Source organism: Hirundo rustica, chromosome 12, assembly GCF_015227805.2.
Source record: "Hirundo rustica isolate bHirRus1 chromosome 12, bHirRus1.pri.v3, whole genome shotgun sequence".
Taxonomy (NCBI): Eukaryota; Metazoa; Chordata; class Aves; order Passeriformes; family Hirundinidae; genus Hirundo; species Hirundo rustica.
This window is the reverse complement of record NC_053461.1, coordinates 14,339,367-14,365,616: the sequence shown is the minus strand read 5'-3', so window position 1 is coordinate 14,365,616 and position 26,250 is coordinate 14,339,367. Positions and strand designations below refer to the sequence as shown.

The 26,250-nt window shown below is 46.1% G+C and overlaps 1 protein-coding gene and 1 long non-coding RNA gene across 5 annotated transcripts in view; both read left to right on the top strand.

Moving 5' to 3' along the window:
- LOC120758174 (uncharacterized) overlaps positions 1-6,998 on the top strand; it is a 52,562-nt gene extending 45,564 nt beyond the window's left edge. Inside the window, exon 4 of the long non-coding RNA XR_005702792.2 lies at positions 6,868-6,998. This is a non-coding gene — a long non-coding RNA (uncharacterized LOC120758174). The remainder of the gene's footprint in view (positions 1-6,867) is intronic.
- A 642-nt stretch (positions 6,999-7,640) lies between these two features.
- ADAMTS9 (ADAM metallopeptidase with thrombospondin type 1 motif 9) overlaps positions 7,641-26,250 on the top strand; it is a 79,650-nt gene continuing 61,040 nt past the window's right edge. For 3 of the 4 annotated variants that reach the window (XR_005702791.1, XM_040076129.2, XM_040076127.2), the window contains exons 1-8: positions 7,642-7,849; positions 7,957-8,345; positions 9,543-9,705; positions 22,235-22,521; positions 23,475-23,558; positions 23,661-23,782; positions 24,149-24,189; positions 24,312-24,417. Coding sequence is in view for 3 of the 4 variants with exons in the window: in XM_040076129.2 (XP_039932063.1) it covers positions 7,756-7,849; positions 7,957-8,345; positions 9,543-9,705; positions 22,235-22,521; positions 23,475-23,558; positions 23,661-23,782; positions 24,149-24,189; positions 24,312-24,417 (1,286 nt within the window). In the remaining variant the exon portion in view is untranslated. Of the gene's footprint in view, positions 7,850-7,956; positions 8,346-9,542; positions 9,706-22,234; positions 22,522-23,474; positions 23,559-23,660; positions 23,783-24,148; positions 24,190-24,311; positions 24,418-26,250 lie in introns of all 4 variants that reach the window. The other variant, XM_040076128.2, reaches the window with a different exon arrangement.

Below are 26,250 nucleotides of genomic sequence, written 5' to 3'. Positions count from 1 at the left end.
CATCCATGTATTGTAGGGCAGGAAATTCCCCCCTTAGCAGAGCTGCCACACCTCCAGACATACAAGGTGTGCTGCCCACGTGCATATCTCCTGGGGTCTGCCATGCACCTGCAGGTGATGAGGAGCTCCAGCAGGGCCATGGTTCTCAGGAAGGTCCAAATGGTCCAAACCATTTAGATAATTTTGGGTAATACTTCTGGCTGGGAAAGAAATGTCATGCCCTCACACTGGGTGTATAGGAGCTCAGTTCCTGGTGTCACTGAATTTAGCCCGATATTGTGGGTAATAGAGCTATAATCCTTACTGCAAGCTGATCACACCTGGATTTAGAAGTGTGAAAGCAACATTGAGATTATTGACAGGCTGCTTATTCCTACTGGCATCTTTATGGCTCCTGTCCCAGCTCATCCCTCCTTGCATGCAAAAGACAAAATAAGGCTTGGCTGAGAAGTCTTGGGAATTTTGAGGGCAGACCCATATTTTTGTGTGCTTAGAGTTGACAAAATTAGCTGCTTACTTCATTGGCTGAAAACAGATGAAAAGAAATACCTACTTGTGCTATGAATCATTCATCAGTGAAAGAAGGTGCTGCAGGATAATATTTGGGATGAAAACTGCGTAACAGTAGTTTCACAAGTCAATTTGCTACCTATAAAGGAAGGGATTTCTGGTGGCTGTCCTCTCTTCAGAAAAAAAAAAAAAAAAAAAGGCAAAAAACCCCCAACTCCTCTTAACACTGTCTGCATTTGAAGACAGCCTACATTTTAAGTAATTAAAACTGATGTTCCTGACAAACACTCGCCTCCAAAGAAATGGTCTATTGTAAACGTAAACTCTCAAGATCCTTCCAGGCATACCAGCAGACTGTCTTCTAAAAATTCTTCCCAAGCCATCTGGTGCCTTATCTTTGTAGCCAAGCCATACACTAACTTTAAAAGAGGATTTTTGCTCACAGGGTTTAGTCTCAGGACTGCAGATTCCCTCGGAAGTATCCCAGTTCACTCTGAATCCATTAGACAGGCAGCTCTGGCTGTGTGAATTCTTCACTACTTTTAATCGAGACCCAAAATGTGCAGCTGTGGTTCTCTGGGGAGATCCCCTCTTCCTGTGGTTTGCAAAGGGAATGAAGGAGTTACAGGGAGAAGCTGAAGATTTCCAAACAGGGATTTACACTCCATTAATTCTCTCTCCGGCATCCCAGCCAGAGTGGCATGACATGAATGTGGTTAGGAAGGCTGCAGCCAATTCACATCATTCTTGTAGCTCTCCCCACACCTGTGAGGGGAACGTATGGATTCCAGGTTTGCTCCTAGACAGCCTTTGCCATCAAAAAAGGGTATTTAGTGAGTGAGAAGGCATGAAGGCGTAGAGCAGAGGTGGCTGTTGGAAACAGCTGGGAAGAAAAAGACAATCTTGTTTCAGCTTTGCAGAGCATCCAGAGTTTGCTCTCCCTTGGTTGCATCCTGCTACTTTTGTGCCTGCTTTTTAACATCTCACCTAAACTCTTCTAAGAAAAGGAATTCTTACAGTTAAGTCCCCTATTCTGATTGCAAAGCAGAGCCTGACAGCGAAGTTAAGTAGCAAAGCCGAGGCTGCAGACACCTGACAGCAAAGCAATAGTTCAGGCACAAACCAGAGTGAGGGATCCTGTTTAGGTGTGCCCAGCCGCTCAGCCAGTGACAGCCATCACGAGAAACAGCTCAGGGCGTGCAACTGAAAATAGAACTTGTTCACCACTCCTTCATCCAGGGCAAACACAGCATAGTTGGGGAGAGACCAAATCCCTTTTTGGATTTTTGTCCTGTGTTTATATGCTGGATCTTCCACGCCAAGCATTTCTAGTCTGTTCCTTATCAATGCTGCTTTCAGAGGAAAGGAGGAAATTGGGTGCAAGAGCGTAGGAGCACCTATAAGAAGACAGCTGTTTCCTCAACATATCCTGCAAGTTGGAGACTGCTGACAAATCTGAAGCATCACATTTAAGCAGCACCTCTTAATCATTTAGCAGGGGAGGGCAATGTCTCTGGTCTGTTGCACATTCTGGCTGCGGTAATGATGTGGTACCAGCAGTGCTACAAAGTGATGGGCTGCCATTAGATTATCTTCTCCCTCCCTGTGCCCATCTGTTCTGGGAGCCCTCAGCTACCTGAGAAGAATTTTAAAACATCCTAGTTTTGGGTACTGCCACTTAGCGAGCGCAGACACTTTTTCTAAGTTAAAAAGAAATGGGTATTTTTTCAAGATGTTGCATCTTGGTGAGGAAATACTGGATGTTATATGTGCTTGTCAGGTGGATATTAATGAGCAAGATGTGATGCTGTAAGATAGCTCCTGGAAATGACAGAGATTCTGCACTTTTCCAAGTCAGTGGAAGTTTTGATGATGAGTTTTGACAGGCACTGGATTAGGCCTAAAATATTTCCAACTTTTTGGTCATTGACAATTTTTTTGACAGTTTTATGACCAGTAGAGACTTCCTACCACAATACAAGTACGACAACATTGTAAAGACTTCCCCCAGAGAGATGTCTTTGCTTTTAGCTGGGTACCTTCTTACACCCCAAGGGAAATCAAACAGTGTAGGGAAAAAGAACTGTATCTGTAAAGTTGCTTAGCTTTTTCCCTGCTCTACTGGATATTTGTATTTTGTTATCTCTGGAGACAATCTACTATTTGGGAAAAGAATGAGAACAACCCTCCTAAAATAGAGTTTTACAGTTTAATGATCCCTGCACTGAAATATTACAATATACACTTAGGCTGCATACAAGATGGAGAGGGAGGGTGGAACTACCATGAGGTCAGAGCTCAATGACCCCAATGTTCTTTGCCAAATCAATCATCTCAGTCTCCTCTTCATAAGGTGATGGTGACACCTCACAGAGCTGTTATGATAATTTGTTTATATAATAAAAGTACATGGCTTGCGGGATAAAGATTTTTGTACCTGCATAATTTCCAACATTCCCAGGTTGCCTTTTAGTGTGAGATTACAGAACATCTGCTCTATTTAGTCCTCCTAGTATTACTGTTAATGTTTTGACAAAGGCACCTGGAACACAGGATAGATGCACACGTACATAAAATCAAAAGTCATAAGGAGGGTATTAAGGCCCTGTTTGATTTATAGCATGTCAAACACAAAAGATAAACCAATATAATGTTTGGCTTGGTGTGGCTTAATGTGCACAAAAGTGGGAAGATTCAGAATTAAGTGTTTCTTAGCTACTTTAGGACGTGTCCCAGGTTTACCTGTAGTAAAAAGGGAGATGGGATCTATAACTGCTTATTAGGCCAAAGGAACTGCCAGGCTGCAGTGAGACCCAGAAGCTGGGCTACCCTGAGCACTTCCCACGTGGCAGATAAGAGGTGTAAGGAGAAGGAGCAGTGAGCATTCAGCAGCAATGCTGGGAGCAGGGGAGAGGCGAGCTGGAATCAGCAGTTTCAAGTGGAGAGCCTCAAGGGATCATTATGTCCATCCATGCTGACCTGGAGATGAAAATCCCACACATTTGCAGTGTCTACGTGGGCTTTGCTCTTCCCCACCCCCCCCCCCAATCCCTAGTTCCTACTCATGTATCTGTTTTTCGAGGGTCAAAATTGTTTCTGAGGCAAACTGAGGGCCAGTTTTCTTGCATGTGAGTGGAGCGGTGTGACAGATTTTTTTGCCACCAAATGGTGGTTCCCTACCAGGCAAAGAGCAGGGATGATATCTGCAAGGACAAGGCATTTCCACTGTGCCCCACCTCGCACCTCTGTACAGAGCAGTGGATGGCTCCCACAGGACGAAGTTCCTGCTGCAATGCACTGGCTGGGAAGATGCTTGAGTTGCACAATTTGACCCAGGAACAAGCTAAAGGATGTTTGGGTATTATTTCCCTGGGTAACCTTGAATTAATCATCTCAATGTTCACATCTCAGTGTTCAGGTGAGTGGGATGGCACTGATGGCTCTGCCAAATCCTGGCACATCATTTCACATCTCTCTCAGCCACTGGCCCTAAAATGGGGACCAGGATATGGGGCCACAGAGGGCAAGTTATAACAGCAGTGCTGTGCTGGTATTGCTGGGAACGGCAGAGAGCACTTCCCAGCCTCCTATGGGTCAGAGGAGCAAACTCCCAAACAACCCAGTGATTCAGACCTTGATGGCAGCAGCACACTAAGTGGGGTAAGAAGAGAACCCCAGGGAAGGAAGCAGGAGCTTAAAGGACTACGGTAGATGAGTGTATTTAAATCCTTTTAATGAGGACCAAAAAGAGTTGGCTTGGCACAGATAACAAATTTGAAAATTGAGTATACACCAAGAACTTGCAAGTTTCAGTCCCTCCAAACAAATGTTAAAGGCTTAAAACAACTTAAAAATCCAGCTTTGACACAACTGCTGAAAATGTCTTTTAAAGAGAAGCCTTTATGAGAGCTTCCAAAACAAAGAGAAAGACAGCCCGGAGTGGTATCCTTGTTACCAGCATCAGCAGATGAAAGAGAGAGGCGGAAGAGGCTGGTCAACTGTTTGAAGGAATGAAATCTTTCACTTTCTGCCCACACAGATTAGACAGAGGGAGAAAATTTGGCTGTTGTCAGATATCTTGTAGCATTAAGGAGCAATCATCAAAGGAAAACTGCCTTGTGGGATAATCTTTGGGCAAGTAAGAGGATGCAGCAGATAAAGGAAGATAACTCTTACCTGGAGAGGCTGAGCCACAAAGAACAAAGATGAATACTGGGGATGGCCTCACCTACACGGAAAAGCAAATGGTAACAAGGGGGGAAAGCAGTGCAAAAAATGGGTTCCTCAAGTGTATTCTTGCAGCAGTGTGCACTGCCTTAAATTTCTTACTGAAGTTTTGCTGTTGTGATCAAGTTCTGATTTTGTAGTTTATAGAAGAGGTATTTACAGCTCAAGTTCTGCAGTATTTACACAGGCAAAATTCCCAGTGTTTTAAGGGGATTTTTCCAAGGGTAGGTATGGGCTCTTAAGGCTTACTTTTGACTGGGTGAGGACTTGGAGCCTGCACAATTACCATACCGTAAGTATTAATAGATCCTTCCTAATAGGAAAGTTATTTGAATTTAAGATTGCAGCTTAGTTTCTCTAAACTCCACATAATCTATTTACTTACAGCACAGCTTTCATTCTGCACTTCCTAATCTCCAGCTGTAAAGATTCAAATTGCCACACAACATATAACTTGTGCATATTGATGGAAATGGCTCTTGAAATCATGCCATGCTGCATGGCATGCATAAATGTAGATTTAGTGACATTGCAAAGCCAGGATTTGGTCCTGGGAGGCTTCAGACTGCTCCCAACGCTGCCCCATAATGGAGTCCCACGAGTTGGATTCCCTCTTCTGAATGACAGAGTTGTGTTTCTTGCCTTCCCTCAGGCGGGTGGTTCCAGATCAGTGAGTGGGGCAGTGAGGATGCTTCACAAAACAACCTCGCTCCATTCAGCTCAGTGCCAAAAAGGAAAGGGTCCTACCCAACCAAGGCACAGGTATGTGCTGCCACATGTCACCTTGTGCCAGCTCCTCAGCTCTGTCAAACCTCACCCCAGAGCCAAATTAACTGGTCACTTTGTAGAAAACAGAGGAGGAAAAAAAAAAAAACAAAAAACTCCAAAGCTTGGTTAGGTTTTCCTGTGACAGTGAGCTGGGCAGAAGCAAGGCTGCTCTTAACAGCACCCGATGTGGCACGGGGATGTTTGTGAGATGGGAACACCTCGGGGCACTCTGCGGCCCAGATAAACCAGACGTTGTTTCCCAACACTGTGCTGATCTGAGGACTGAAGGCTGCACCCCTCTTTCCCAGGACACCCGCAGGACTAGCTCCACGTAAGCCTCCTCCCCTCCCCTCTGACTCAGCCCTAATGCTATGCTCAGCTTTTCACCTCTCCTTCCTCAGGCAACTCGGTTCACTTTTCCTCACTCCCCTTTTGCTGATCAGCTGCTCAGTATTGTTCCACATTCCCAACTGGCAGCTCAGGCTCTCCTGGGAAATGTGTCCACACACACCTGAGTTTGGGATACAGCCCACCCCTCCTTCTCCCACCATGATTTCTGGAGCATTATACCAAGCTCAAGCACCCTGTATGCATCTCTCTGTGAAGACTGAAAGCTTTGGGGTACATAGGGACATTGTAGGAAGGTGGTCAGGGCTCAGGGTGCTCTCTGAGAGATATGGGTGAGTTATCTCATGGTAAGTATTGGAGATTTTAATTAATCCTGGTTTGTAAGCGTGGGCCCGAGGCCATGCAGGGACGTTACGTGCCATTAAACCTTGTCCTAAGAGTGTGCTGACTTGGGTCTCACAGTCCTGGAGATTCCTGCACTGCTGAGGCTCTGCCTCCCAGCCCTGCAACCCTGGCCAGCAGTCACAGGGTTGAAGATGCACAGCTTTGCAGGTGATGCTTTACTTAACTCTGACTTTTATATTCATCATACAAAATTAATAATTGACTCCTAATAGCTGAGGTTTGTAGGACTTCACCAGTTGTTTTGAAGAATCATGAGGTGCTATTTTGCCCAGAAGTGGATTCTGAATTGATTTTTATTTTAAAACCTTCCCTTTCTGCAGCAAATACCAACATTTCTGTGCCTTGTCCCAAAGTTGAGCGAAGAATGCAAAGAACTTTGACATTTTCTATGGAAGGGCAAATCGAACTTCCAGACTTCTCTTTTGCCTTGCTTTCAGGCTTTAAAGGTTTAAAAACCTTTTAAACCAAGGCTGGGGCTTTTGATTTGAGGAGGGGATAGCGGACAATGCTTAATCACATTTAGCTTTAAAGGATGTCTTAAATTTTTACAGAGACTTTTCAAACTGTAAAATACAACAAACTCAGATAAGGATATAATCTTCTTTCTAGGGTGCCTGAAAGGTGTGCAACACAAATCTAATCCTGAACAAAAGTTGCTTGAATTGCCTCTTATCTGAGAAATGCAGAATGAAACAACTGCTAGAAGTGCCACATGGGATTCTCCAATTGCTGGTCCACTTCTTCAAGCTGCCTTGGAAAAAAAGAAAAAAAAAAAAAAAAAAAAACGGAAAACGTTAATTATGTAAGGAAACTCAGCTCTCCTTCCAGTGAGTGACAAAGTGACTCATCCCCAGCAGGACCTGGCAGAGCAGGGGTCTGCCCGGGATACTTTGTGAATTTAAAGCCTTTTGGAAGGAGCCGGTGGGGAGGGGGCTCCGGACCCGGGTGTGCGGAGCCGTGGCTCGGACTCCCCCCGCCCGCTCCGTCCAGCTCCAGCGTTGGCTTTTCATGACCAAAACCTGCTACTTCGGCGTTCGCCGGCAATGAGAAAAGAAAGTGACATATTGGAAGGAGTGGAGTTGGGGGGAGCGGAGGAGGGCGGGCTTTCTCCTGCTTGATCTATGGAGCACGCCCCTTTTTAAACTGAGTCCCGGCAGCTCTCGTCCACCAGCCCGACGGGGGGAGAGGCGGAAAGCGAGGGAGAGCAGGCAGGCGGGCGGGCGGGCGGCTCCCCCGTCCCGGCCTGTCGGTCCCGACCCCGGCCCGTCCGCCCCCGCGCACCATGCGCGGCCCCCGGCGCCGCCGGCCCGCCCGCCCCTAACGCCGCCCGGCTCCTGCGCCTTCCCGCGGCAGCGCTCCGGGGGCCGGGAGGGGGGCCGCTAGAACGGAGGAGAGGAAAAAAAAAAAAGAAAAATTGAAAGAGGGAAAGGGAGGAATAAAGGAGGAGAAGAAGCAGAGGCGGGGAAGGCTGCTCCTCCGAGGACAGCGCGCAGCACCATGCAGCTGGCGCCGCTGGCGCTGGCACTCACCACGCTCTTCATCGACGGCTTGAGGACGGGAGCGAGGAGGCAGAAGCTGCACCCCAGGCAAGGTAAGGGGGTGCTCGGGGAGGGGCGCGGGGAGTGCTGCGCTGCCGCCCCCCGGGGCCGCGGGGCTCGGCCACCTCACTCAGCGGCATATGCGTCTGTCCCCTCGCAGCCCAGCTGCTGGAGAAGCTCAGCGAGTACGAGATCGTGACTCCTACCCGAGTGAATGAGTTCGGTGAGCCCTTCCCCACCGATGTCCACTTCAGGCGGCGCCGGCGGAGCACCAGTGCTGCCCCCGACGCCTGGACGGCGGCCGCCGCCTCCTCCACGAAGGCACACTACAGGCTGTCCGCCTTCGGGCAGCAGTTCCTCTTCAACCTGACGGCCAGCTCGGCCTTCATCGCCCCGCTCTTCACCGTCAGCCTCCTGGGAGAGCCCGCCGCAGACCAGCGGCACCTCTACGCCGAGGCGGCCGACGCCGACGTGAAGCACTGCTTCTACCGGGGGCACGTCAACGCCCGCCCTCGGCTCACCGCCGTTATCAGCCTCTGCTCCGGGATGGTGAGACCCGCGCCCCGGCCGCCGGGCCGGCCCCGCCCCGCTGAGGGCCAGGGGCGGAAGCGCGGAGGAGGAGCAGGAGCGGGGCGAGGGAGGGTGGGCCGGCAGAGCGATGGGGCCCGCCCCTTCCCCTCACCGCGGTGGGCGGCTCCGGCCCGCCCCGGCCGGGGCTTCTCGCCCGCCGCTCTTAATCGGTCGGGGTCGCGGGTGTGCCGCTCCTCCTCCGCGGGTTTTGAGGGAAAAATGCCACCCACCGGCACCCAGGCGGGCGGTCCGTGGGCCAGACCCGGGCACGGACCCCCGCCTGCCCCTGGGGGTGTCGGTGGGGGTGGCCGCTGGCTTACCACCGGCGCTGGCCCCCGAGCCACCAAGCACCCCGGACCCAGGGGCATGTCCTGGTCCTGGGTAGCCCAGCTAGGTGCCCTTCGGCGCAGGGATGTTGGCACCGGGATGAGCAGAAGCTCCTAAAAGGGCTGTCCCTTCTGTCTGTGTGGTGCCTTCAGTCCTACGGGGTGCCAATCCCAGGGGCTGCCCGGAGGTTTCTGCTGGCTTCATTTAGTCCAGGAGCTCCTCTGGGTACATGTGTTCACCTGGGCTTGGGCCCGTGTGTGTGACTTCCCTCTCAGGTACTCACCATGGATACCAGTATGGGATGGCTGCAGAATGTTTTGTCTTGGATAGGTTTTTTTATTTACCTGCTAAATATCTGCATTCATAGTTGTATGCAACTAGGATTCTTGATGTCTTCTCATAAGCAGGGATTTCACTAGCTGGATACCTTCCTCTGGTCCTTATATGTGGGTTAAAAGCCTGTCTCAGGGAGATGTGCTGTCTGAAACCAGCACATGATGGGGTGGCACTGGGGCCTCCATCACACAGCAGCACCGTCGCCCTTTAGGCAGGACTGGCTTGGTAAACGTCACTGGCATATGGACAGGGTCTGGCAGATGTGCTCCTCTTGTGCTTCCTGCCTGTGGGTTAGTAATTAGCCCTCTGTAACCACCAGTGGGCTGGCTGTGCAGCCCAGGGTGGGTGCAAGCAATGTGACCGAAGCTGGAGCGCCTGCCGGTGCCTTCACAGGAGTTACCACAGAACAGGGCACAGCTCCCTCATGAACCGCTTGCCTTGTGGGGTAGTGCTGCTCGGTGGCTTGTCATCGCACAAAGCTGACCTCCTGTTCCTCTCTCTGGTCCCTCTCAGCTAGGCACATTCAAGTCTGATGATGGGGACTATTTTGTAGAGCCACTCCTATCACTTGAGGAACAGGAGTATGAAGAAGAGCACAATAAACCACATCTTGTCTACCGACACCGGACACCTCCAACCAACTCTTCAGGGGACGGGCAGACTTGCAATACTCCAGGTACTCATTTTGTTACTGCCTTCGATGGCTTGATATTTGGAAGTTAAAGCTGTTTGCGGTTAAAAAGCAGTAGGTTTGTGTGGGAAAGAAGGGATGTGCAGTTGAGGGATCCCTCTAGAAACGGTGCTGTTAGTGCTAGGACTGGATTTGTGGTGGTAACTGTCCTGGAGAGATGTGGTACACCTGTGCTTTCTAGGAATTGGTTATGAGGAAGTTGCAGTCAGAAAAAATGTTGCAGTTTCCTTTTGATTCCTAATGTAAAGCTGGCAAGAGAGCTTTTGTTCTGTCTTGCCTTAAGTATTCTGTGAGCCCTTAAATTTGTTTTCTGTTCTCTCCTACATGTAATTCCTAGCCATCCTAATCTGATATGCTCTGTCTGATACTCTGTCCTTTAAATGACATCCTTCTGTCTCGGTCTTGCCGTGCTCCTGGTCTTCCCTCCCCAAATCTGGCTGTGAGTTGCCACGTCTTACTTCTTTCTAGTGGAAATGAGGAGGTCCTAACACCAACCCTGACAGTTCTTCCCTCTGTTATCACTTTTCCATGGTTCATTTTCAAAGGCTTTTTTTTTCCTCGTGGCCCTTCCTCCACCAGCACCATCTCCCTGACCTCCTCACTCCCTCTTTCTAGTCCTTGCACATATGAAAGAGCACAAGCCTTTTTCTCTCCTCCTTCACGTGCCTTGATGAGCAACAGCCTTGCTTCTACTGTCCCATTATCTGCAGTGGCCTCCTGCTGCTCCCTGCCTCCTTGACTTCCTGATGTTCACAACTAATCCTCCCCTTTGGCAGCAAATACCTAAATTTTCTCCAAGGAAGCTTATTCCTTCTGTCTCCTGTTTCACCTGCTGTTTTGCCTTCCCCCTTTGGCCCGCTGCTAGAGCTGGAACTTTATCAGGAACTTTAAAGTCTAAACAGAGTAGACCTTGACTGGGTTTCCTTGTGGGCTGCAAGCTGCTTATATGCTGCAAAGTAGGTGGATTTGCTCAGGAAGTAAAAGTACCACTGGAGGAGAAGTATGGTGCCCAAGCTAGGCTGCACTTAGCACACGTTACTTGTTTGGCACCCATGACTGGGGATTGTGGCTGTCAGTCTGTTCAGCTGGCGCTGATCATGCTAAGTCCAAAGATGTTTTGATACTTTGTGGCTAGCCGGAGCAACATGTGTTTCTTCTAGAAGAGACGTGAAGCCACGTCCACATACAAACAATTGTGCCAGGGGTACAGTGGCACGTCTTACAAGGCTGTCATTGTTTGTTCTTCCAAGGGTTGCTGCTGGAATATGCCATTCTGGTTTCTCTCTTCCAGCTGTTTCTGCTCCCTTCTTTGAGATCAGATGCAGGAGACTCAGAACAGTTGGAAAGAAACACGGAATCTGGCACATTGCATCAGTAACCCTTGGAGGAATGGAGCAGCAGATCACAGGACTCATTGAAGCAAAGGTAGCTGGGAGGGCTCTGAATTTTGCTTGTGGATTTGACTCTGTGGTGCTGTAACAGACTGCTGTATTTCACCCCATTGTATCATAGTTCGCATTTAGAATATTTTTCTTCTGTATTGTAATTCACAAGAATAATACTCCGTCTGTGATTTTACCAGTGTGGTGTATATCTCTTCCTCCTTTGCTACAATATGCTTTGCGTCTTGCCTGCCTTTGTTTTCTTGTTCTTCTCAGTTGTTTCATGTAGTGGAGAGAGGAGTTCTCACATCTCAAACGTAAGCTTGTGTTCCAGATAGGCATGAGAGTGTTATTTGTCTTCCTGTCCTCTTTCCCTCCATCTCCCCCTCTTTACCATCTCTTCTTTTTGTCATTGTCCAAGGTTTTGAAAGGGAATGATGCTCTGGCCTTACATGTATGGTGAACAAGTCTTGGTTATTTCATTTAAGGAGCAAGTTCAGAGCAGCTTGGGCGATGCTGAACCTTGACATCCTACCTGAGATTACATCTGGTGAGAGAAGGCATTACATATGTCTTTGCAGCAGAGGTGAACATGCAAAATCTAGCAGCACTCGCTGTTTTACACAAGGTGTATCTCTCACTCCTGCCAAAGAAGAGTGGTTTCGTGAAAGTTTGGGAGTTAGTCATAGTTGTAGGTTGTTGTGTGAATCCAGTCTTTTGTCAGAAGAACCTGTGAAACAGTGCATTTCCATTGCAGACTTCTGGCAGGGGTGGAAATTGCCTCAAAGAGGAAATTCATATGAGGGAAATCTAAGGTTCCCACCCTGAAGTGAGCAAGGGACCCCATGTTGCCAGGCAGTGGTGCTATTAAGAATGACTTTCTGATAATCATCTTCCTGGAAATGATTAATAAGCAACATACTGGCGTGCCCTTGCCATAATGGTGTAATTGTAGACTTCTTGAGGTATTCAGGGAAGTTTCCCTTGTGAATTGATGAACAGATGGAGTAAAAGCTTTCATTTGCAGCAGTCTCTGGTCTTACTTTTAGTTTTCAGTGTCCTGAGGTCAGCTTAGAAAACCAGGTATTCGTTTTTGTTAAGTTTCAATTAGCAGTTTCTGATAACAGTTTTACGTCTTCTGGCATAAAAGATACTCTGCAGGTGTTCTGGAAAAAGGACTTTTTCCTAAGAACGGTGATGGATATCAAATGGAAGCTGTGCTCTGCGGATGAACTTTCACAGCACAGCACTGGGGTCTCTGGCAATGCATTTCAGCCGTCTGGCATACAGCTCAGTCTCCGCAAGAAAAACTTTGGCCAGAGTTTTCCTTGGGGTAACAGGTTAACGTAGTTTCAGTTGTAGGAAATTGTGCATTTTCCTCTCCTCCTTTACTTATAGTTAGTGCCGTGAATCGGTTTGTCATCTGGCCGGGAATCTGGCAGAATAATTAGTTGTGTTTTACTGAATAGCCCTGACGGGATGAGGACTTGGCCAGGCTGACGGCATGATGTCACTATAGGTGCAGCACCACTACCACCCATTGCTTCAGGATAGCAACTTCTTCCGACCCAATTATTAAATATCCGCTTTTTGGAGGTGGAGGAGGAAGAGAAAAGAAATTGCGATCCTAAAAAAAGAAAAAAAGGAAGTGGCTCATTGCAAAGCTGGAGAGCATGGCTTTCCTGCACCCCACGGAGGAACAACCTGACTCCAGTGATAAAGGCGTGGAGCTGCATCCTGCATCTGTGTTCTGCAGCCTGCAGCTGCCTTCATGAGGCCAGCAGCACCTCCCCAAGCCCCCATCCAGTGGGACCTTCTGCCAGGAGCAGACCTGTGAGCCCTTTCTATGTGAAACCTTAGAGGTTTGGTCTTGCAGAGAGATGTCCAGCTCCAGATGTCAAAAGGACAATGCCTTTGGTCATCACTTAAATAAATCACTTCAGGCCACCTTTTGCTCTGGGTCTTATGTCCATTTCTGCTGCTTCTCCTTTCTATCATATTTCTCATGTATTTTGTCACTGATGTATGTATATATGTATTTGTATGTATATTTTGGTTGTTGAGTTCTCTGGAGCTTTTCTCTTCCAGTTTTGTTGGGGTCTGTGATAGCTTTAGCCTTTTACTGAACCTTCACAATCATTCTGCCTGTTGACCACCCCTTGTTCTGAGACAGATGTGGCCTCCATCTGCCTGGTTGCACTGAGCCACAATTCCCCTGTGTGTGTGAGTATAATTGCAAGTATTGTGCCCTTTTGTTGCCCCACTTCTGTTGCCTGCCTAGCTCTTGCTGAAAACTTAGCAAATTATGTGCAATTTCTACTGGACTCCTGACTAATTCTTTTGGGGCAGCTCCTTCTTTGTACCCCCTGCCTTCATTTGGCTGATCTGCGCTTCCAGTTTCCGTCCCAGCTTCATTCGTTAAATACCTCTCTGTTCTTGCCTCATTTCTCATAATTCTTTTATAGTCAAGACTTGTCTGGGGCTGAGATTAATAAACCAACAACTGAATGTATAGTGAGTTTAGCTGCTCCCTCACTTGCTGCTGGTCAGCTGTGCCCATCCCAAGGCTGGCATTGGACCTGAGCTCTGGGGCTGCATGTGAGGATCTTGCACAAAGTCTTCACTCCTTAATGAGAGCATTTAAAGCAGGAATATCCACCACGGGCAAAACTCCTCATGCAGAAGCACAATAACACTCTGATGGTGCCAAACTAGAAGGAAGATGATTAGAGCTGTTCCTGTTTCTGGAGGGGAGCCAAGGGGCTGTAGCCAGCAAAGCGGCCTTCCAGCAGTTCGAGCTGAGGTGATGAGGTTTTGGAAGCAGGCTCAGATGAGTGCAGGACAGAGCAGGTCTTACCTGCACTGTGCTGACTGTGCCCTCATCCACTGCTGGCAGAGGTGGGAAACCTGCTTTCCAAAATCTGACAAGTATTATCAGCACAGGTGACTGTGGGACACAACCTGCAGGCTTAGCACATCCCAGTACCTGCCAGAAATGGATGCAAAAGGTCTCAGATTTGCTGATATTTCATTGGGTGTTACAGCAGTTTGACTACTGGAGAGTGCATGTGTGGCCAGGCATGGCAGCTCCACAAAGGGAAGGGAAGCCCCATGTGGTCCAGGTGAGGAGGAGAGAAGCTCTGTGTGCAAGTTGTACTGGGAAGGATCCTATAAAAAGCACAGGAGAAACTAGCAGCATGAACCAAGTCTTGCTGCTGAGCTAGCATTACACAATCATACTCAGTAATATGTCACTGATTTTTCAGTTGCATTTATGAGTAATTTGTAATAGATTACCCTTTCATAGTAACTGTAACAACCTTTCCCAGTGAACATGACACCGGGGAACCACCAGAGCAGAGGAGTGCTGCTGCCCTTGTGTGTCTTGAGCAAGCAGATGCCCCAGGCTGCCAGCTCAAAGATTGTGATCTTGTTTCTGCATGATAATTAACACCAGCCTGCTCTCCTAATGCCAGCCAGATGCATGGGAAGTCACTGGTGAAACCAGGGCACGAGCAAGAGATGGTCCTGTCACCATGTTCCCATGTGCTGGGAGGGGGTGGTCAGGTTGAGGTTGCCAGAATGGGGATTTGTTAGTGTGTTATCAGTGCCATGGCCAGGGAGGAGACCTGGGGAAGGATGTGTTGGGGATTTGGTACTGTGTTTAAAGCCTGACTTTGTAGTGTGGTCTTTCATTGGGGCAGGGAGGGCAACGATGAGCTTTTGTTCCTGCTGGAGCTGTGGTTCAAGGTGTGTCTGCAGTGATACAATTGGCAATGGAGTGGAATGGGGCCAGTGATGGAAAATTTCCTGCTCCTTCTGCAGGTCCTTTGTATGTGTTGTGTTCTTATTTTATAGCAGTTTTGAGGCAGAAACTTTGAATTCCTTTTCCACAGGACTCAATGTTTGTACTCCTGTGAGTGGTCTGTGGTGAAATTCCAGATCCTTTGCACTTGGGTTGTTCATCTAGAGCCCTTAAGTATTTTTGCTGTTTCTTTTGGACTCTGTCTTGCTTCCAACTGTGTCCTTTTTTTGTTTGGTTTGGGTTTTTTTGTTTGGGTTGTTTTTTGTTGGTGGTTTTTGTTTTTTTTTTCCCAACTCATTCATCCAGCAAAATTTTGCATTCTAGGTGTCTGGTTTCCAGGCAGGTCTTCAGGCAAATTCTGTACTGCTGAGTGTCACGTAAACTCAGGGTTGTAGGAGATCTGCAGGGAGGTTTTCTTAAGCCTTTACTTCCAGGTTGAGCAATCCTTGAGCTCTTTCAAGAGTCTGTTTAAGCTGTCAGCTCTGCTTTTGGCCTCAGGCTAAAACACTGACTTTGTTCTTTTCCTCAAAAAAGTTTCTTATCTTAAAGAAGTGGATTGTAATTTTTAGTAAGATAGTAATTAATTCAGGTTTCCTTCCCTCCCAGAATATAGAAAAGAAATTACATCACAACTCCCATATGCTCATGTAATTAATTCTATTTCTGCCTCTCTGTTGAGGTAACAGCATAGTTAAGAGCCAACTGGTTTTTGGTCAGATGGGCCTGGGAGGTCAAGCACAAGCTTTTGCCATGCTGAGCTTGGGAAGGGATCAGTCTGTAAGGTATCTTTGAGGTATCTTATGATGTTGGCAAGTGAAATAAGGTAATAGACTGACTTCAGTTAAAAAATGTTGATCGCAGTCAATGATACAGATCCCTTAATTAGTTTTGGTTTAAGATTCCTCAGTGTGAGTTATAAGTAAGGTGCATGCATTTGGTTGTTTACTCATAGTATTGAAAATGTATCAAGCATCCATCTGGCACCATAGAGGTGTAAAACTTAAGACTGTGACTAAACAAATTATTGTTGATTGGTTATTGTTCTGCAGTTTAAACGTGGTAAGTGGACAGAGTTAAAATATTCTCCTGGAATCAAAATGGGTGTACTTTTACCTCATCTGTGTGGACATCAGTGAAGAAGGACAGGTGGGAGAAGCAGGGGGGGATTATTTTGGTGCTTTCTCTCTGTTCACTGGCATATACTACTGAAAATAAATGGGCTGACTATTCTGTGACTTCTTTTCCTATATGCCTGTAATGTCATTATCAACACCCCCGTGGCCAGTTGCTGGACAAATTCTTTTTTTTTTCTAATGGGATGCTTTGTCTTATCTTTTACGGACTGTCAGTACAAAGTTGTGGAGGCCTCAGTGTTGTTCCTGTTGGCATGGTGCCTCATAGGTGTCACTAGACACAAGTGTGGAGCACAGGTTGGTGTATTTGTGACTGTTGTGCATTGGGAGTTGCCTGAAGAGCATGTGTGGGAGTTTTGTAAGGTCTTGAATCATTTTCTGCCACATGTTCAGCTCATGTGTTAGTATCTCCTTTCTTAAAGAGGCAATTTATTGTTTCGTTCATTAATCTACTTTCTGTCTACTGTGCAAAATTGATAGCTTTCACTTACAACTTTTTACCTCAGGCAGAAAAATAATCTTGTAGGGTGGAATGCATTCTGATATTCATCACCAGGAAAGAAAACATCTAGAGTATGTGTGGTCTTTAGTGTTAGCATGATATAAACCAGAGAATGTTTTATTACTAAGGGAAGTTGATTGCTGCTCACTGCAAGTCCATGGTTCTCAGCATTCTGTTTCAAGCAGTGAGAAGAAAGGCAGGGTTACCCTGACAGACATTGGGGTTCAGCATCACCTTGAGCTTTGGCACCTCCAGGTCTCTGTAGTCACAGACACAGGATGGAGAGAGTGAATTGGGGTGGAACTGTTGGTTTTAGCATCAGTGATGTTTCATGCCAGTGTGAACTACTCATGACTTTATAGCTTTTCTTCCTGGCCTTAATATTTTCACATATTGCAAGCACAAGTTCCAGGCTCTGGGCTTGACATGTGGGACTGACTTCAGCAGCAGGAGCTCCTGGACATGGACCTGTCTATGGATCTGAACATTGCTGGACATTTAGAAAACCACTTTAGTAAAGTGTGTGTGCCAAGTTCAAAGTGGAGGAAGGTGAGGAAATTAACAAGCAGATGTGCCTTGGTCCTGAGGGCTTCTGATCCATCCATGCAAGTATTTTTCTTAGTAGCAAAGAAAAGTTCTTTGTAGAAGCCCAAGATTTTGATTCTCCTATACAGCTTGGGAGGGAACTATCCTGAGCCCAGACTGTTTCTTAATTCAAAGGGAAGTATGCACAACATGAGCAAATCAAAGCTTCCTTCCTTTGGATTGCTCTAAGAGTGGCATTTGTGAAAGTGCTGATACTTTACTGCATTTTCAATAGTTCCAACCACGATTTGATCTATGCAATTTTGTCCAGCTCTTGCTGCTGAAGGTTGAAACCCCAGTTGAGGTCAGTTGAGCGAGCTCAGATTAATTTGCAGTTGAACACTTTCTCATTTCCAGGTTTGGAAAATCAAGCAAACTTTCATTTTCACTCAGAATATCTTTCTCTTTGGATCCCAGCTGGCCCAGATCCTTCATTTGCCTTCCAGTGTAGCTAATTGGTTTCACTTCTATTAATGAAACCTCTTTTCTCTACCCGGCTATAGCAGCAGCTCTGGTTGCACAGTCAAGAAGCTATCCAGAGGGAAGGCAGGATTAGTCCTGCTCATAGGACTGATCATCTCAGTGTGGTACAGGGCAAGGCAGTGGCTGGTCCCCATGATGTTTCCATCCCTGGCTCTTGTCCAAGCAGAGTGTGAAGAACGCATCTTCTCTGCTGGCAGAGACAGTGTGTTCAGCCCTGGGTTATGCTGACCACAACAGCACCCCACAGTAACAGAGGTGAGAATTTGGCCTCATGCAAATCCATCTGAGATACATTTGTAGGTGTATAGAAAGATAGGTAGAGATGGAAAACATTTTGATGGGGAATTAATTCAGACCCAGGGCTAGAAAAATTCTTTGGTCTAGCTTAGGACCTATTTGTGTCCTAAAGAGGAACCAGTTTCCATTCCATTTCTTGGCATGAAGAGCCTAAAAATGTGGTTTGATTTCAGCCAGTCTGATCTCTGCATGAAGACAAACCCATTTTGCCTCTCTCCGCTGTTTCCCAGGTGATGGCAGTCCCTTGGGTGGCTGCTGTTGTACCAGCTATAGGCAGCAAATCCAGCCAGGCTGCTGGAGCTGGAGCTTGTACTGAAGCTTTTTTCCAGGGTTTGCTCCTATGGAGTTGAGAGACACAGGTCACACACTAACTGACTGCTTGAGGGGAGCTCACTTGAATTGTGGTCTGTTTTATGTAGGTGTGCAATAAATAATTAACTTCCAAATGATAGTTTTATTATCTGTGCAACTGGATCAGAGCAGGGCTAGAAGTGATGCAGGCTAACCGCTGAGTTGCAAACTTTGTTAAAATTCCTAGGTCACACATTCAGAAAAGTTATGATAATAAGTTAGTTTGAAAGGATCACAGTTTTTTCCTAGCAGGGAGATGTTTTTATCTCAAGAATTTTTTCCCCCCTTCTCTTGCTCTCTCTTTCTCTGTGTTTCACATTTTTTTTCACTGCTATGTGAAGCCCTTATGAACTTGGAGCTGAACTGGAATTGCTTGAATTGTTACGTCTTACTTAATTGTGCAAATTGCTTTCTATTCCAAGGGCTAGTTAATGTAGAAATGGAAAGGATTAGGACTGTTGGGATAAATGATCATTCCATCTTTTAGTATTTGGGTTTAGTATAACAATAGCCACTATGTCAAAAGCAGATTCTGACTGCCCTGTCACCCTTTCATGCAGGCAAAGTACTCACATAGGGCCTGAGTCTTCCCTGCCCTCTTTCTTGAGGTAGATCCAAAGTACATTAACCAGCAGGAAACATCTGTAAATCAGCTGAAAGGGTTCTGGGCTGAGGCTTCTTGCCCAAGCAAAAATAAATGTCATTAGTGGGAAGGTGCCATCAGGAAACGATATCCTTTCGCAGGATTGGTTCTCCTTTGTAAGTCCCCCATTACAAAAAAGAAACCAAACAGAAAAAAAATTAAGATAAACTACCAGGTCTGTATAAAGACAGTGAAAACAGCACAGATCATCTTAGTAAAGTATGCAGTAGAATGGACATTATTCTAGCCTTTACCTGCCTCTCAGATGACTATGAACTGTTGAATCAGTGCATGGGCTTGCCTGATACTTGAATTATTGAACCCTAGTTTGCATGGTTTTAAAGGGTTTGTCTACTCACTGGAGTTTGGTTTTTCTACAAAGTAAAAAAAAAAAAAAAAAAGTTTTGTTTCTTAAATCCATCCAGTTACTACCATGTGTAAGTAGATGTGTTTCAGGTCATTGCAAAGATTGAGGGCTTGCCAAGCAAACCATTTTTCTTTCAGATTTCTATTACTATGTTAACACACTAGGAAAAAAAAAAAAGGGGGCAAATAAGGTGGGGAAATATCACACCCTTTTCTGGTGTTATGTGTGGCAGTAGGAAACTGGTGCTGCAAAATCACAGTTTTGTGTAATGTGAGAGATTTTCCCCTCTGCCTGATGGAAGGGCAGCACGTTGCACCATTCAGTGAGAGCACTGCTGCTGTGGCCATTGTAGTGGAGCAGGATATCAACAGAATCAAGCACACAGAGTTCCTGGCAGTCCCTGTATGCAGCTCCCATTAATGTGGTCAGGGTTTTACAGATGGGTTGAGAGCAGTGCACAGCCATTAGCATTTAATTTTTTACAGGTGAGTGCACACTATCTACATGCAAGAAAGATGGGTAAAGATAACTAGCAAAGTCCAGGAGTGGCTTTCCATGCAGCGCATCCCCATCACTGGTGCCTGGTTTTCCAGTAACCAGGCTGACAAATACAGGTCACCCAATATGTGACCTGTCCAAATAGGACACTGCAAGTGTTGGATCAACTTTGTGAGTGGAAATAATCCAGTTATTTTGGAAGTGATGATGTTTCTGACTTCATTTTTGTGTTGGGTGAGGAAAGGACACTGATACTGTACCAACACTTGGTAGCATTAGGTTAATGATTGGACTTGATGATCTTACGTATCTTTTTCAGCCTAAATGATTCTGTGACTCTGTTCCAGACCTCTGCACAAAAAGGAAAGTCATTTTTCCTCTGTGCTGGGTATACCTAGCTGTGTTGGGCTCTGATTTCCTTGCATGATCGGGGCAGGTCAGGGCTCTCAGAACAAGATGTGGAATTTCACATGCTACTCTTTGGGTTTTGGGTGGGTTTGTGGGTTGTTTTTTTTTTAGCCTGTGACACCAGCTGCAGAATTTCAGTGCAACCCCAGTGAATATCAATTAATTTCTTTTATACACCTTCTGTGTGATAGGTGTCTTCAAAGATAGGTGTCTTTGCAATCCCCTCTTTTTTTGCCATCTAACTTCCCTCTGCCTGGATGGTTGGAGGAGAGGGCACCTGAGCCTCATGGTGCCATGTGGGGCCCTGCAGAGCTCTGCCTTCACTCCACAGCCTTGCCTTCAGCCTCGCTTGAGCCCTGTTGAGCATCTCCCTATCCTTAGCACGTCTTTCCTTGGGCACCTGCTCCTTTTGGAAGTTAGTTATTTAAAAGGGAAATTTGAGTGGCAGGCTGAGGGTGCAGAGAGGAGAGGAGCTGGCTGAAGGGCTGGGGTTAGCACTTTCTCCTCAGTCTGGTCCTCTCCTCACCTTTAAGTTATTTGTATGCATAGCTGGCTCCCCAAGCTGATTGGCACTGAATGAGTTGGGATAATGTCATGGTTGCCCACGAAGCGATGCCAGCATGAGAGCACAACCTTGCCAACACAAGGGCATTGATTAGAGCAGAGGAACTAGGGCAATCCAATTATAACCACAAATGCCATTGGCTTTCTTGAATTCTTACTCAAATAACTGCAGACTCTCTGCTGTATTAAGGTGGTCTGGACTATATCAAGAAAGGGGAATTTAGAGGACTTAGGTAGTGCAGAGTAGACAGGATTTAATTCTTAACTACTCTCTTGCCTATTTACACATGGGGCAAAAGGATAGTGTTTTTCAGATAGGTAGAAACTGGCTGATCTCCTTTGCCTGCCGTGATACTGCAGAATGTATTTCTTTTCTTGGAAATTATTACAAATATTCCTAAAAGGAAACTACACAGGAAAAATAACTAAGACGTTTCCTATCATTTCAATCTTGTTTGAGCAATGAATATTCCTTTGTTCCCTAATATTGTGCTTCCTCTAACCTACTCAATGGGTCAGATAAGGAAATGTGATATTTTTCACCACCATGACGAAATTAAACTAAAGCTACGAAGAGCATGAGGGTTGTAGCCTAGAGTCATAGATGAGTAGTTCAGATCTGGCTTTATATTAAATGCAGAAGTGAACAGTCTTTCGTGGATGAATCACATTCAATTAGCTACTTCCTATGATGAACTGATTAAAAATTAAGTGGCATCAAATAAGCCTGATTTTGCTCTTACATTTAAATAATGCTATAATTACATACTAATCAGATGGTAAATCTTAATTGTACACGTTCCATATGTTTTATATGCCTGTTCTCCCTCTTCACTTTGTCGTCTTTGTATCAGCATGGAGTATATTTTCAGGCTGCTTTTATGTTTGGCCTAATTGAATATCAAAAGCAGTATATGTGAAACTTCCTGAATTCTATTCTTTCTCCAGTGGCAGCTGTGCTATTAGATGACCTTTACCATTCCTGTAGCACAGAATAATAAAGGGAGGGGGGGAACTGAAGCCCAGCCGTGTTATTGTTAGAGACAGAAATAAATCATATATAATTGCTTTGCTGTGAAGGCCAAATCCTGCCGTCCTTCATGCCTGAGTTAGAAATACAGGATCTGGACCTTTGTTTCCTGTGGTTTCCTGGCCACCTTGGACGTGCCCAGAATCCTCACACTGCTGCTGCAGTGGCTAATTACCATTGCAGGGCTCCATCCCTCCTATACGGGCCAGGAGCTGGCTCTGCTGCAGGGAATGTCCACTTCTAAGTGCTGCTGGCTTCCCCAGAATGGCTTTAAAAATGAAGCCCTAGATGTTGGATTACATGGTGGGCTTCCACAGAGTGCTTCTGTTTCAGTTCCCTGCTTGTTTGGAGCAAGCCCACACAACTTTGTTGAGATAAGAGGTATTTTGACTAAATATACACGTGGTATTAATTTTATTCACTCAGGAATGTACTGTATGATTTTTTTTCTGTCTTTTAACCATAGATCATGACCACAGTCACAAAAAGAACAAGAGGAAACACTGGAGAAGGCAGTGGGCAGAGAGCAGCATGTTATCTGATGTGGAGATGTTGAAACACAGCCTGGAAGTGAATTCCTTTTCTGGGGACAGCAACAGGACGGGGACCATTGGTGAAAAGAAGAGCCACAAGCGAACGAAGCGGTTCTTGTCCTACCCACGTTTTGTGGAGGTGATGGTGGTGGCTGACAGCAGGATGGTCGCCTACCACGGAGCCAACCTACAGCACTACGTCTTAACCCTGATGTCAATAGTGAGTGTTCAACCAGGGAGAGTAGATTCACCCACAGATCATTTTCTCGTGGTCACAGAGCCCCTCTGCTGTGTTCATATGCAACACCATCAGTTTGCTTTCCCTAGGCAAGGAGATAATGCTGGGGTCACATTAAAAATGGTAAAATGTGGCTGGAAAATGCTGATTGGTGTCTTCTTTCCCAGATCCATCACGCTTCCTGATCCTTCTCACACCTCTCTTCCAGCTTTCTGAATATCAGACACCACGAGCAGTATCTCTGGTTGTTTAATCCACACGCTGTACCCTTCTTTTTATTTAAGCCCATGTGAAATAACAGCTGAATTTAAAAGATACTTTGGGCAGTGTGCCTTCCAGGGGAACGAGGCTGATAGGTTATGCAGTTGCCTGACTTCTCTTGCTGCTGCAAGGAGAAGGAGCCTGTGCTCACCTTGATTCTTAGCATAGTTCTCAGATTGGCTGTCCAGGCTGAGAACAAGCACCTTAGTAGCTGCAGGTACTAGGATGCAGTAGTGCTGTTTCCAGACAGGCAGTTCTGTAGATGCAGAGTGACTGGCAGGGAGTATCCAATGTATTTGTGTCTCTGGAGGGTAGAAATGCAGTGAATATGTGGTCTGAAACTGCCCATGTCAAAATCAGGCACTTGGAAGAATAAGTTGCTTTTGACAGTCTTGGTTGGTGGTCTTTGTGTCTCAGAGCAGAATGATCATTTAATTCGGTGAAATGTGTGTTAAAGCAAAAGGAAATGTTGGGTTTCTGTGATACTAGCAGGTTTTTTCATTCTAAAATTGTGCTTCTGCCAGGAGGTCTCTCCAAGTAGCATCAGAGCACTGAGCAAGGCAGAAGAGCAGCCCAGGAGAAAAACAGTTGCAAAATGGAAAATATATGTATTGTCTTACTTGTTTGTTTCCTTAAATGTTAACAGTAATTTCAAATACTGCTTTTTGAAACAGGTGGCTTCTATCTACAAAGACCCAAGCATTGGAAATTTAATTAATATTGTTATTGTGAAATTGGTCGTGATACATAATGAGCAGGTAATGGAAATTATTTTCTTCACCTTCTGCTTGACAATGGCATTTGCAGTGAGCATTGTCATGAATCATTAAAATACCTGCTTTCTGTGTGTTGCTTATCAGGATGGCCCTGCAATATCTTACAATGCCCAGACAACATTAAAAAACTTCTGTCAATGGCAGCAGTCCCAAAACCACCCAGAGGGAAGTCACCTTCGGCATGATACAGCCGTGCTCGTTACCAGGTGTGGTCAATACTCTCATAAAAACTGTAGCCAGTTGTGTGTCAGGGGCCATGAGCATGTAATGTATGGGAAATGTTCATGTTTTGATGTGGATGTAATGATATTTGCAGTTGTGGGAGCATGTGGGAGCATAACAAGAGATAATTTTGAGAGGTTCAAGACTGTCTAAGGTCTGCCCATGGGTTTAGCATAAGATCAAAAACTCTGACTGTGGTGGGGAGTTAGTTTGGACTCCGCATGATGTGGCAAACTAGCATGAGAAGGAGCATTAGAGGATCAAGAGTTGTTTCTGCTGTTGTTACTGTGCTTGTACCTTAACTCACTGCTGCATTGAGAATTAATGTGTCAGGTCTGTTCTCCTTTCAGACAGGATATTTGTAGAGCGCACGAAAAATGTGATACTCTGGGTAAGGAAAACCTTTCCTTTGTCTTTTAATAACTTTTTTTTTGTTATGACAATGTTAGTTGCCTGTGCTGAACTGTGAGTGGCATTTCTTTTTCTATCATAAATCTCTCTGTTCTCTCCTAGGTCTGGCAGAGCTGGGCACAGTCTGTGACCCATACAGGAGCTGTTCAATTAGTGAAGATAACGGACTGAGCACTGCTTTCACAATAGCACATGAACTTGGCCATGTGTATGTTTTATGTAAATACATTTACATTTAAATAGCCTAATATTTATGTTAACTTCGACTTGCCAGCCAGGCTGGAAACTGGTACTGCTGGGCCTAATTATTTCAGGGGAGAGCAATATACTCAGCTAGAAGATGCAGCACTGAGGTAGATGAAACTGTTGGGGTAGGCTCTGGAGCCTCCCTGAGAGCAGCAAATCCAGCAGGGCCGTGTTTTGGGGAGGATGAATGACAGAGTACCATGAGCAGCACCTAGGCAATGACATCTTGACCAAGCTATTGGAATTAGCCAGGGTTTTGGGCAGAGACGGGAGGTGCTGGGTGCCTCGGGGAGGACCAGGGCAAGGGATCCTGGCACATCTCAACTATCTTTTGGAACTGAAGTCTTCTCTGAGAGCAGGTCCTCAGCCTGCCACAGCTTGTCCCACAGCTCTGTGTGGTGCTAGTGAAGGCAGTGCAGCAGCTGTGTGTGAAGGAGGAGCTGACACAAGGGTGTCTGGGAGGTGATGAGCTCTATAAGTGAGCTTGATTCAGCTCTTGAACGGAATCATGTTTCACCATGGAAAATCTTGTGCTGCTGGACACCCCCAGAGGAGACGCTGCCATTCACCTCCTCCAGCAGAAATCTCTTTCAAACAATTTTTGCTTTTTCCCACTACTGAGACTTTTTCTCACTACTAACCAGCCATGAGAAAAATCATCTTGAATCACATAGCCCTTTACCCCTGGCTACAACCTTAGGCAGCTGATTCAGTCCCAAACCACCACAGGCCTGCTTTGCAGTGGAGGTCTGTAGGTGTGAGACGGATGAGTACTTGGGAACAGATCTCTCATTGTTCTAAAATGTTTTTCTTCATGGAGAGCTGGCTGAGAGAGTCTATTTTTAACCACAGTAGTATTTGTTTAAATGAGACTTCCTGACAGAAATTCCTCAAAGTTTCGATGTTCCTCACACCTAACCTGTGGCTAATTCCTTCGCTGATGCTGCCCCAGAGCTGCTGGGGGGGTTAGCAGTGCTGCCGAGCAGGAAACACCTCTGTGCTCTTTTTTTCAGAGAGCAGAGTGAAAAGATGGTTTGTTGGAGGTAATCTTAATGGAATACAAACTCCCCAGCCTTGGAACACAGGATCACACCAGGTCACTTCCCCTTCCCCACTTCAAACAGCGCAGCGCTTTAAGCCGCTCTGTTTCCATTAGCGAATTTACCACATTCTTCAAGGTGTCATGTGCTGCAAACTTCACGTTGGTTTCTGCTGATACCAATGCTTGCTGGCATTTTGTAAACCTGCCACATAAAATATGGGAGCCAAGTCTATCCCTGGTGCAACTCGGCTTAGGCAGCAGTGTGGCCCAGGGTATTCAACTGCATTAGAAAATATTTTGCATCCAACACGGTATTATTGCCTGTGTGCATGAGGGCCTGCTGTCAATCCATCTCCTTCAGAATTCTCTCAGATCAACTTGGATCTGTGGTCAGTTCCAGAGTATTTGCCATTTTTATGAAAGAGGGGCCAGACTCCAGCCTGTTTGCAGGATAGCAACCGTCAGCTGAAAAGGAAACTGCAGCTGCATTTGCATCTTGCTCCAGGCTCCCTGGAGGACTTCTCTGGCTAAATATATGCAGTCATGGACTGGAGAGCTTGGCAGGGTGCTGCACAGCTTTTTCCAGATGAGTGCTAGGAACCCTGTTCATTAACACTTCTGAATTTATTATGAATACGTGTGTATTAATACTTCTATTCTGTGATATCTGTCAGCAGCGTATTTAGGAAAAATTCTTGGGTTTGCTTGCATTTAGTTCACACGATTGCCCTTGCTATGCTAAATACTTGATGT